At 46.6% G+C, this 12,194-nt stretch overlaps 1 protein-coding gene across 3 annotated transcripts in view; it reads left to right on the top strand.

Moving 5' to 3' along the window:
- The window catches only part of LOC138764116 (protein kinase C delta type-like), a 108,946-nt gene that overhangs the window by 34,556 nt on the left and 62,196 nt on the right, over positions 1 to 12,194 (top strand). For 2 of the 3 annotated variants that reach the window (XM_069939518.1, XM_069939519.1), the window contains one exon: positions 7,716 to 7,776. In XM_069939518.1, the coding sequence (XP_069795619.1) occupies positions 7,716 to 7,776 (61 nt within the window). Of the gene's footprint in view, positions 1 to 2,569; positions 2,649 to 7,715; positions 7,777 to 12,194 lie in introns of those variants that run through there. The other variant, XM_069939520.1, reaches the window with a different exon arrangement.

Here is a 12,194-nt window from a genome sequence, read left to right as displayed (position 1 = left end):
TTGCCGGCCCTCTGTCATATGTCGGTTGTGAACTCAGACACGTACGAGAGGTGGCACTGCTATCTGGTGGACCATGGATCCTTGGCCATCTCCAGTGCTTGAGTGAGGGGCTTGTGATCCGTGAAGGCTGTGAACGGCCTGCCCTCGAGGAAGTAGCATAAATGGCGGATGGCCAAATACAGTGCCAGGAGCTCCCAGTCGAAAGTGCTGTATTTGAGCTCCAGCAGGCGCAGCTGCTTGTTGAAAAAGGCCAGCGGGCGCCATTATCCATCGAGCCACTGTTCCAGAACCACCCCCACTGCCGTAGCTGAGGCGTCCACGGAGAATGCCATGTGCACCTCTGGCCGCAGGTGCACCAGCAGTATGGCGTTGGCTAGAGCCTCCTTTGTCATGATGAAAGCCCTGTCCACCTCCTCTGACCACGATAAAGTCTTTTCTTTGGTGACCATGAGTGTGAACAATGGGCACATGATGCGCGAGGCTCCGGGGATGAAACGATGGTAAAAGTTCACCATCCCTGCGAACTCTTGGAGGCCTTTCAGGGTGGAGGGATTGGGGAACTGTTGAACAGCCGCTACCTTCTCTGGCACCGGCATGGCCCCAGCCGCCGAAATGGTGTGCCCCAGGAACTGGAGGGACTCCTTGCCGAACTGGCATTTAGCCGCGTTGAACGTGAGACTGAAGTTCGCCAGCCAGGCAAAGAGTGTGCGGAGGTGGGCGGATTCATCGCAGTTGCGACTGTCAATGAGAATATCGTCCAGGTAAATTAACACAAAGTCCTGGTCTTTTCCAACTGCGTCCATGAGGCGCTGGAATGTTTGGGCCATGTTCTTTAGACCGAAGGGCATACGCAGGAACTCGAAGAGGCCGAAAGGGGTTATAATGGCCATCTTACCCACGTCGTCTGGATGCACCGGGATCTGATGGTATCCCTGCACGAGGTCCACTTTGGAGATGACCCGTGCCCTGTGGAGGTTGGCGGAGAAGTCCTGTTGGTGGTAGTTGCTTCGTTCAACCGATGATAGACCCCGCACATTCTCCAGCCCCTGGACAATTTTGGGACCATATGGAGCGGCGATGCCCAAGCGCTGGACGATTCTCAGTTCCTGGAGCCTGGATAACTCCTCCTTTGTCTGCTGGAGCTTCTCGGGCAGCAGCCATCTGTGACTAGCATGCAGCGGGGAGCCCTGTGTGGCGACATGGTGGAAGACCCCATGCTGGGGCAGGGCTGTGTTGAACTGTGGCTCGAAGATGGCAGGGAATTCGTGGAGGTTCTCATCGAACTTGTCCCTGGCGGTGGCTATGGTGGCGATTTCAGTCCTGCGGGCTTCTGCTGTGTCCACTTGAGTGGAAAGGAATGTTCGGGCATTGACCAGCCTTTTGCCCTTCATGTCAACTAGTAGGCCATGAGCTCTGAGGAAGTCGGCCCCTAACAGCGCAATGCCCACAGAGGCTAGGACGAACCTCCAGCAGAACTTCTCCTTCCTGATCTGGATCTGTGCCCTGTGGGTGCTGTAGGTCCTGATGATGGAGCCGTTGGCCGCCCGCAGGGTTGGATCTCTAGATCAGGTGTGAGTCTCTAATGCTGTGGAGGGAAGGATGCTAAGCTCAGCCTCTGTGTCCATCAGGAATTGGCGGCCGGTATATCTGTCCGTCATATTTGTGTGGCCAGGCGTCGCCGCCATCAATGGCGGCTAGCCTGGTCGTTTCCCTGAAACCCACAGGGCTGGTGGAACTTTATAGGCTTGCGCTCCCCAGCGCTGGTGGTAGAAACACCAGGTCAACTGGCCCTCCTCTGGCTTGTTCTTGGGAGCGGCTTGCGGTCGGCTGGCTCTTGGTCATGCCACCTGGTTGAGAGCTGCCTCGTTTTCCCTCTTCGTGTGCCAGAGGGCATCCGCACGGGCTGATGTCCTCTTCAGGTTCAAGAATTCTTCATCTGTGAGGAGCAGCTGGATGTCCACTGGCATCTGTTCTGGGAATATCTGGTGGAAGACAAAACAAGGCTTGTGGTCTTCCGCCAGGGCCAGCATTTTGTCCATCAACGGACTATGCTCCCCAAGTCCATCTAGGTGAAGGAGCCTGTTGCTGGGGAGTTAGCCCAAAAGTTCCAAGCAGCAGGTCTTTGAGGGCTGTGTACTTGCCCGTAGCCAGGGGGGTGGTGGATAATGTCGTCCACCCTCGCTGCCGTATCTTGGTTCAGAGCGCTCACGACATGATAGAACATCGTGGTGTCTGAGGAGATGTTGTGGAGTTGAAATTATGCTTCCGGCTGCCTGAACCACGTTCTCGGTCAGTGGGTCCAAAAGGGGGGAAGCTTGATGGAGACAGCATTAACCTCTGCTGAATCCATGGTATTTTGAGTCCAGAAAAACGTCTGGGCTCGTCGGGGTCATCACTGTGGCGGTGTGAGCAGTGGAAGAAACACAACCACCACGTTGAGGGTCGATAACAACTTTTTATCCAAATTCATTACGCCCCTTTAAGGGCAGCATGAGCTCAGTCACCTGGTGCATTGTGACATCATAATCGCTGCCCAGGGTGCGCGCTGGAAGGGATGCTGGAGTCAGAGAGAAACTTCTGACGACGCTATTTCCCCATGGCTGCCCCGCCACGTGGCGATACAAGCAGGACCAGTTCGCCATGAGGATGTGCGCCGCCATAGTATATTTTTGTCTTTTAAACTATTTATTCTTCATGCAGAAATATTAGTTAGGCTTTGTAAGAGTAAGTCTCGAGTAACCGGAAAATGCACATTTCCAGCATCTACCAATCCCCATAGGTGCCAGATATCAGGGGTTTTACTCTACCTATCTATACTAAGCTATTGACTATCTCAGGGATTCAAGAGCTTGTATAGATTCTTGGTAAACTGCTGGGTTGTATATGTACAATAAGATAATAATAAATTAACTTGAAACATGGTGAGAGTCACCACCTCCACCTCAGGTAATGTCCTCTATATTCCAATCCTACTACTTATGTATTCTAAGCATCTACCCTCTGATCTTGGACATCTATGCTGAGGGGAAAAATCTCTCATTTTCCACACTCTCTATGCCCCTCATAATTTTGTAAACTTCTTTTGGATCTCCCTCATTGACTTTAGCTTTGAGGAAAGCAGATCCATCTGCTTCTCTGGAACTGAAATGTTAATTTTAGGCAACATCCTGGTGAATCTCCTCTTCACCCTTGGGTAGAGATGGCTGACTCTGCTCAGCCCCACTCTCTGCTGACCCCCACGGGTGGAGATGGCTTCAGGACTGTCTGGAGACAGTGGGCTGGGCAATGTTCAAGGATAGCGGCCATTGACCTTACCAGGAAGTGTATGGACAAGCATGCTCCTACGAAGATTATCTGTGTGTTTCTGAGACAAAAGCCTTGGATGAACAAAAAGATCCACAAACTCTGGAGGACCAAATCTGTGGTTTTCAGACAGCAATTTACAGAAAGGCTAAGTATAGCCTCCAGAAGGTCATTACCAATACAAATAGATCATTCCAGACAAGCAAGAGTCTTGGATGGATGTGTGATAGCTGTGGCAGAGCTTGCACACCATCACATTGTACAAGGCAAAATTTAAAAAATTTAGTCATACAGCACAGTAACAGGCCATTTCAGCCCACAGGTCCTTGCCGCCAAATTTACACCAATTAACCTACACCCCCAGTACGTTTTGAATGGTGGGAGAAAACCAGAGCCCCCGGGCAACACCGATGCAGACCCAGGCAGAATGTACAAACTTCTTAGAGAGAGCGCGGGATTTGAACTCCGGTCCCGATTGCTGGTGCTGTAAAGGCGTTGCGCTAATCGCTATGCCAACCATGCTGCCCCCAGGCCTTTCAGCCCATAATGTTGTGGCAGCTGATATAAGCATAATCCATGATCAATCTAACCCTCCCTTCCTCACAATCAATAACTGTCCATTTTTCTTAAATCCACCTGTCTATCTGAGCCTTTTAAATGTCCCTTTTAAAAATCTTTTAAATCTTTTTTTAAATCTCCTCTTTCACCTCCCCGCCTGCCACCTCCACCCTCTGACCTCCCCAACTGTCCATCTTCCCCCTCTGACTTCCCCAAACCTCTATTCCACCCCCCAATCCCCTTACCCTCTCCATTCAGAGAACAATCCTTTCCGCCATCACCTCAGCTTCTGCCCTCCCACCCGTATCCACTGATAACCTCTTGCCTGTGCGTCTGTGCTCCTCCACTTGCCCTGACCCCAACCCCCACCCCACCATTTTATTTGGCACCAATCTGAAACATTAGTTATATATCTATCTTTAGTACATACATGATGCTGAGTTTCTCCAGAATTCTTGTGTAGACTTTAAATGTCCCTTTTGTATCAGTCCTCACCACCACCTCAGGCATTGTGTTCCATGCACCAATTGCCCTCTGAGTAAAAGGAGATGTCTCCCCTCATCTTAAACATATATCCTCTGGTGTTTGCTATTTACTATCTGGGGGAAAAGGTGCTGGCTGTCTACCCTATCTTTGTCTCTTATAATCTTCTCTACTAAATGTTAAATTTAGACATACTGCACGGTGGTCGTCCCTTCCGGCCCATGAGCCTGTATAGCCCAAATACCTCAATTAACCTACAACTCTGTATGTTTTGAGGGGTGGGAGGGAACTAGAGCTAATAATAGGAAATAATGTATCAGAGTACAGGATGGAGAGGGTGGCGGAAAGGATTGCTCTCTGAATGGAGAGGGTAAGGGGATTGGGGGGTGGAATAGAGGTTTGGGGAAGTCAGAGAGGGAAGATGGACAGTTGGGGAGGTCAGAGGGTGGAGGTGGCAGGCGGGGAGATGAAAGAGGAGATTTAAAAAAAGATTTAAAAGATTTTTAAAAGGGACATTTAAAAGGCTCAGATAGGTGGATTTAAGAAAAATGGACAGTTATTGATTGGGTAGTGCCAGAACAACCACCCTGCTCTCAGTGTCACCAAGACCAAGGAGCTAATTGATGGATTTAGGAAAGAAAGGCTGAGGGACTATGCATCTGTCTATGTTGATTGGAACTTGGGTCGCGGGCACTGTAACAGTGCCAGGCTAACCACTATGCCAACCATGCCACCAACAGGCAAGAATTTTGGCACGTACATACAGTACATATGACAATAGACTATCAAACTATGGATGATTGAACTTGAAGGCAGAGTATGTGGTTAATAGTTCTTCTCAGTCTGGAGGGATAGAGGGATCTTGGGGTTTGATGTATTGAGTCCAGTTATTAAGGATGTAGAAGCTCACTATTAAGGATGTAGAAGCTTTAGAAGAATTTCCAAAAGTCTAAGATAGACTGGATGTAAGAAAAGTGGAGGGTTATGAGGGAGGGAAGGGTTATTTATGTGGAGTAGTTTATTGAGATCTACGCATCATTATGGCCTGAAGGGCCCGTATTTTCCTGTATTGTTCTGTTTTCTCTGGAGCATTGGAGGCCAAGGGTAGACCTGACAGAAGTGCACAAACTCATGAGAGGCATTGATAGGGTAGACAGTCAGAATCTTACCCCCAGATCAAAAGTATCTCCCACTCGTAACACACTGCATTTCAAGATTCAATTTATCATCATGTAATAAAACAGTGTCGTATTACACAAAATTGCCTTTTACCTGCTGTAAGGCCAACAGATTTGCCATCGGCACAAATTGCCTGAAGCGCCTCTTACAGAGAAAGACAACCAAAAGAGAATCCATTCAGAGTCACTGAGTGTCCGTAGATTCAATTCCAGCACTTCTGCAGCCTCCGCAGCCACCCTGAGCCCAGTCCAAACCATCCCAGTGGCTATTGGGAGGCCTCTAGTGTAGCCCTATCTGAGTGATTGCACCTTTTTATCGAATCCCTACCTACACTGCCTCATTGGAACTTCCTCAATGCAGTGTCATAGGGTTTTATGGCATGGAAACAGGCCCTTCAGCCCATCTTGACCATGCCATTCATGCTAGTACCATTTGCCTGCATTTGGCCCATACCCCCTAAATCGATTCCTTCTCCATATCTGTCCAAATGTTAATCGTTACAATTGTCCCCGCTTCTACCCCTTCATCTGGCAGCTCATTCCACAACCCCACCACCCTCTGTGTGAAGAAGGTTCCCCTCAGGTCCCCTTTTAAATCTCTCCCTCTCACTTGAAATCTATGCCTTTGAGTTGTAAATTTTCCTACCTTGGGGGAAAAGCTGATGATTATTTAGCTTACCGCCTCACAATGTTATGAACATTTAAAAAGTCACGCCCACCTCAGTCTCCAGTGCTCCAAGGAAAAATGTTCCAGCCTTTCCTTATAATTGAAGTCCTCATGTCCCAGTAACACTCTTTCAAATTATTTCTGCACCCTTTCCTGCTTAAAGGCAACATGGTTAGCACAGTGGTTAGCACAGGGCCAACGACCTGGGTTCGAATCTGGTGCTGTCTGTTTGTACATTCTCCCCTTGTCTCCGTGGGTTTCCTCTGGGTGCTCCAGTTTCCTCCCACCATTCAAAACATACCAGGATTGTAGGTAATTTGGCTGTAATTGGGTGACATGGGCCAGAAGGGTCTGTCACCGAGCTGTCCATCTAAATTTGAAATTTAAATTATGTTTTTCCAGAAGCTGAGTGACCAAAACTACGCACAACACTCAAGTGTGGTCTCACCAACATATGTAGCATGACATCCCTGCTCCGATACTCAATGCCCTGACCGATGAAGGCTGTGAAAACAAATATTTTTCTTTTAAGGCAAAGATAGATAGAACATAGAACATTACAGCACAGTATAGGCCCTTCAGCCTGTAGTGTTGTGCTGACCTACTCCACAGCAACCTAACCCTTCCCTCCCTCACTCTTGCATCCGTGTATCTGTCTTAGGGTCTTTTGAATGTCCCGATTGTACCAGCCTCCACCACCCCTGATATCTCCCCTAAATGTTCAAACACTCCTCCCCTCTCGCTGTGCAGATGTCCTCTGGTGTTTGCTTCTCTCGCTTTGGGAAAAATGTGTTGGCCTATCTATTCCTCTCATAACCTCTGTCAGTATTTAGGGGATTTTTGTATGTCTGTATTTTTATATTTTGATATTTGTATAATTTAAGGGATAGGGAGGGGAGGGTGTACGGAGGGGGAAATAAGGACTCTGTAAATCATTTATGCAGAAAGAGAGTGTAAAATTATGTTTATTGGACTTGCATGAGTCTTTAAAAAAATCAAAAATTAAATATTTTTAAAAAATCTTGTAGACCTCTATTAAGTCACCTCTCATCTTTGTCACTCCAAAGTGAAAAGCCCAAGCTCTGCTAATGTTACCTCATAAGACATGTTCTCCAATTGAAGCAACATCCTGGAGAATCCAAAATGTTCTGGGGGTTGTAGGTCAATAGAATGTAATGGGGTGGCACGGGCTCATGTGACGAAATGGCCTGTTACCTTGCAGTATGTCTCAATTTAAAATTTAAAATCTTAAATTTAAATCGATTCTCAATGAACAGGGTGTTAAATGTTACTTGGAGTGGGTGGCGGGGTAGCTTTGAGGTTATGAGCAGCTCAGTCACATGGCAGAGCAGGGTGATGGGCTGGGTGCTGCCCAGTCCTAATTCAATGTCTGTTCAATCCCCGATCCTGGAGTTGGAACTTGGTGTGTGATTAGCAGCACGGGTAGCTGATGCTTACGTGCAGCATCTTTGGAGTGGTCATGTGGTGGCCAGTTACAAAATTAACCAGAGTTTCTCTATCTGCAGCTGGACCTCCAACCCCAGGGGAAAGTGCTAATGGCTGTGCAGTTATTCCTGGAAGACACAGGTAAGGTTCTGCTACACCGAGGCTGTGAAAGGTGCCTTTAATGGACCAATGCATTGGAAGGAGATGTGATAGCAGCTAATCAAAATGTTTCTTGTTTGGTCAGCGTGAATCTGAGCCTGCTATCTCCTATTTGGGTCTTGCTGCTAAGTTAAATTGGCCTTGGTGTGTCGGCGAGGGATAAATCTGAGGAGGAGGGAAAATTGCTGACTATCTGGGGAGAATATAAAGAGGTTAATGTGGAATCAAGGTAGAACCTTATAACACTACAACCCATCTAGTCTGTGCTGAACTATTCTGTCTCATCCCACTGACCTGCACCTGGACAATGGCCCTCCTTAACTCTCTCATCCAGGTAAATAGATACTATTTATTATTTATGCACATTATTTATTACTGATTTTTTTTTCTGTATTGCACAGATTGTTTACATTTCTTTCTTTGTATACATTTTTTTTTGTGTATATATATTTTCTTGAGTACAATTTACACTATCAATAAGTGGAAATTCTGCTTGGCCCGCAGAAAAAAAGAATCCATGGGTTGTAGGTGACGTTATGTACATACTCTAACAATGAATTGAACTTTGAGATGTTTGAAGGCCAAAATGAACATGATGAATGAAGGGCCTGTCTCCGTGATAGATGATTCTATGGTCAGTACTTGCCTGTCCTCTTGCTGTCTCTGCACTCATTTCAGTGCAGGAGCAGAAAGGAACTGTGTGATCACCCTGCTTCTTTTGTGTTTTAAGAAGAACAAGGACTGCAGATTCTGGAATCATAAGAGCTGGAGAGACTCAGCAGGCCAGGTAGCATCTGTGGAGAGAAGTGGTCAGTCTACATTTTGAGTTATGAGCACTGCATGCAATGCTGAAACATAAAGTACTTACTTGCAGCTAGACTTTTATTTCGAGGTACACTGGTTTTGATTACCCGGGAAACTGCTAGTCCGTAGATGACTAACACACCATTTCAAGGTGATGGAAATGAAAGAAATACCGTTTCAAATCTGCGCCCCAATTCCTGCGCCGACAAGTCTGTCCATGGCCTCAAGCACGGCCAAACCGAGGCCACCCGTAAATTGGAGAAACGACACCTAATATTCCGTCTGGGCGCTTTCCAACCCCACAGGATTAACATCGATTTCTCCAGCTTCTGCTAACCTACTCCCCGTTCTCGCTCCTTTCCCCATCCCTCTGTCTCCTGTCCTTCAGTTCTCCACCCCCTTCCCTCTCCATTCAGAGTCATTCCCCCCCTCCCCCATCTGCCCTTCCACCTGTAACCCTTATTATTGTTTTTTAAGATTGCAATTTTGGGAAAATTGCTGAAAAAAATTAACATAATTACTGCCCGTATGTGCGTTCACACTGGGCGCCTTTTTAGACTGCAGGTACCTGAGTGCAACAGTCTCGGTGGATGGAGTGAATGACCAACAATGAATTTTTCTGGTATGATTCAGGTTTCCTCCAAAAAGTTGTAAGGGTCCTGCAGGATAAATCAACTCCATGTTCCTTTTTAGATGCCTGTGTAGTGGCAAAATTCCTTGATTGTGCCATTACATGCCAGCAGTCTAAAAACCATAATTGTCTCCTGGGCCCTTGCTCCTCCCCCTGGCCTTCCTCTCCACCATTTCACTCAGGTATCTATCTGCCTGCTTTTTGCTCATAACTTGATGAAGGGCTCAGGCCCAAAACATTGATTATGCTTCTTTATCATTGCTACGTCAAGAATGCTGCGTGACCTGCTGAGTTTCTCCAGCATTTTTGTGTCAACTACAATCACAGTGTCTGCAGACTTTCTTGTTTAATTGCTAAAGTGAAATTGCTTCCTTTTAAACACTTTGCCTTTGGCAACACGCTGCAGATAATCTCAATCCGTAACCCAGCCTGGCTGCAACACCCATGTATTTACACATTTGCAGAATGTTGCATGTTTAGATAAATGAAAGCAAGTGGATTAACTTCAAACCTAGTTTATTAACTATATACTTCGAGGATGTAAAGTTGGGTTCTCCAAGGTGGTCATTATTGACCCCCCAGGGGTCAATAGGACCATCCAGGGGGTCGATAACACTGGAGGGGGGGTGGTCAATTTAATATAGCGCCAATGGTAGTGTCAGGCAAGCTCTCGTGATAGCTGTGCTTGATGGCTGCCGTTGTATTTGGCTTCAGCGTATACTGTAGTTGAGAGGGAACAGGAGGACTGAAAGACACGTGAGGTATGTCCAGCACCACCACCCCCCTCCACCCCACTGTTCAGCACAGCCACCAACTCCCCTGTCCAGCGCCACCACCCTCCCATTTAGCAGAACCACCCACCCCAACACCTCCCCGTCCAGCACCACCAACTCCCACCACCCTGCGCCCCCCCCATTTCCCCCATCCAGTGGTTTCCCCCCCCCCCCACCCCAGTCCACCAATAGGATTCCATGCCTGGGGGTTGATAAGGGATCACATAGTCCCTGAGGGGGTCGAAGGTCTAAGAAGTTTGGGGACCCCTGATGTAAAGTAACAGAACATAGCCACTAGAGTGAGCCAGCATAAAGAATCCCCCAGAACCACAGGAACCCGGATATACAGGATACAGTGACTGATCTATATCCTTTATCCTTAGCTCATGCACCACACCATGACAAAATTACCTTGTTAAAGTTCAGTGCTTTCAAAGTGTCACAGAATGACCAATATTTAGAAGACAGGTTCAGTAACTGAAATGACAACCATATTAGGTGAGAAAAATAACCATAAGAAAACACTCTGTTACATGTAAACAATATGAATATCATTTACTATGGCCAAACAAATATATACGCTGTAAAACATGATTCAGTCTCTGTATTTGGGATTTGGCTTATTAACATGACTTGAGCGTGTTCTATACAGATTTTTAGTTGTGTTTGAGGGTGGCTCAGCTGGAGGCACCTCAACCTGAAACTAATCAGTGTTCCATCCTTTCTGGTACTACTCTCGTGGGAGTGTTGTGGTCTTTTGAACCAGGTCCAGTATCTTGATAGTCAGTGTTACTTAGACTGGGCTGGGTTGGTGCAGGCTAGGCTACAGGTAGAATGTGTCATGATTCCTCCTGTATAGCTTTCCTTCTGAGTGAACAAAATAAGATCTAGGCTCCTTGCAACTCTCCTTTAGTATGCCTGTCCGGTTATAACTTTGTGGGGTCTGCAACCTGACAACTTGTCCTTCCATTAAAAGCTGAAGTGGTTGACTTGATCTGTCATAGCACAACTTTTGTGACAGTCTCTTATTGAGAAGCTGGGATTTTACCTCTTGAGGCTTAGCATATGAAGTTCAAGTAACTTCCTTGAGGCAGGGAGAGTATTGCGTGTTTGCCTTGACATTAGTCTTTGTGCAGGAGACCCTAGTGTTGTGTCTCGTGGCACATTTCTGAGATTTAGGAGGTTGAGCAAAACATCAGTTCTATCTCTGTGAGATTTCTCCATGAGTTGCTTGGCTCTGCGGACAGCTCTTTCAGCCAACCCATTAGATTGTGTTGTTGATGACATGAGTAAAGTCCCACTGTATGGCAAAATCCTTGAATCGCTGGCTTGTAAACACTCTCTGGCATTGTCTGATATGAGGACGTGTGGTGCTCCATGAACTGAAAAGTGTCTCTTGAGTTCTGTGTTGACTGTGGCTGAGGTAACATCATGAAGCAGGTCAATCTCATACCAACCTGAATATGAGTCCATTAGCACCAGATACTGCTAACAGCACCATTCAAAGCTATCTGTTGCCACAGTCAACCAAAGCAGGACTGGAATAGGATGAAGGAGGAGTGGTTCCTTTTGTTGGTGTGGTTTTGTGCTGTTACAGAGCATAACTGTATCTCCTTATTTTTTAAATTTTTTTTGTTTTTCATACTATGAACCATACTGACCAAAATACACACAAACATTTCCCTCTTGAATATACACAGTGTCATTTTCTCCCCTTTTCCCCCTTCCTTCCCTCCCTCCTTCACCCCCCTCCCCACCCACTCAACGTTCAACATATATGATACAGCAATGGTACATAGAAATGAATAAATGTATTCCATTGGAAAAAATAACATATAATTTAAGAAATAACATCACAGTATTCGAACAAATTTGGGAACCGTACATGGAACACAACAGAGAAGTCCTACCGTGGACCTCCACCACCTAAAATGACAGAAGAAGAAGAAGACGAAATGAACTTACCCAGTATGTAAAAGTGGATGACACAAATTTCTTGTTTATTTTCACTGTATCTCCTTATTGATGTCATCTCTCATTGTAGGCCAGTAAACTATGCCTCTTGTTCTCCGTTTAGTAACTTCTGCACTAGGATGCCCTCGATACATAATGCTATGTACTCCTTTTGTAGTGACGCAGGAATGACGGCTTTCTGGCCTTTCATGATGACCCCGTCTTCATAAGTTAGTCTG

This window comes from Narcine bancroftii, chromosome 5 (assembly GCF_036971445.1).
Source record: "Narcine bancroftii isolate sNarBan1 chromosome 5, sNarBan1.hap1, whole genome shotgun sequence".
Taxonomy (NCBI): Eukaryota; Metazoa; Chordata; class Chondrichthyes; order Torpediniformes; family Narcinidae; genus Narcine; species Narcine bancroftii.
Note: the sequence above shows the minus strand (reverse complement) of the source record. Positions and strands in the feature narration are given on the sequence as shown.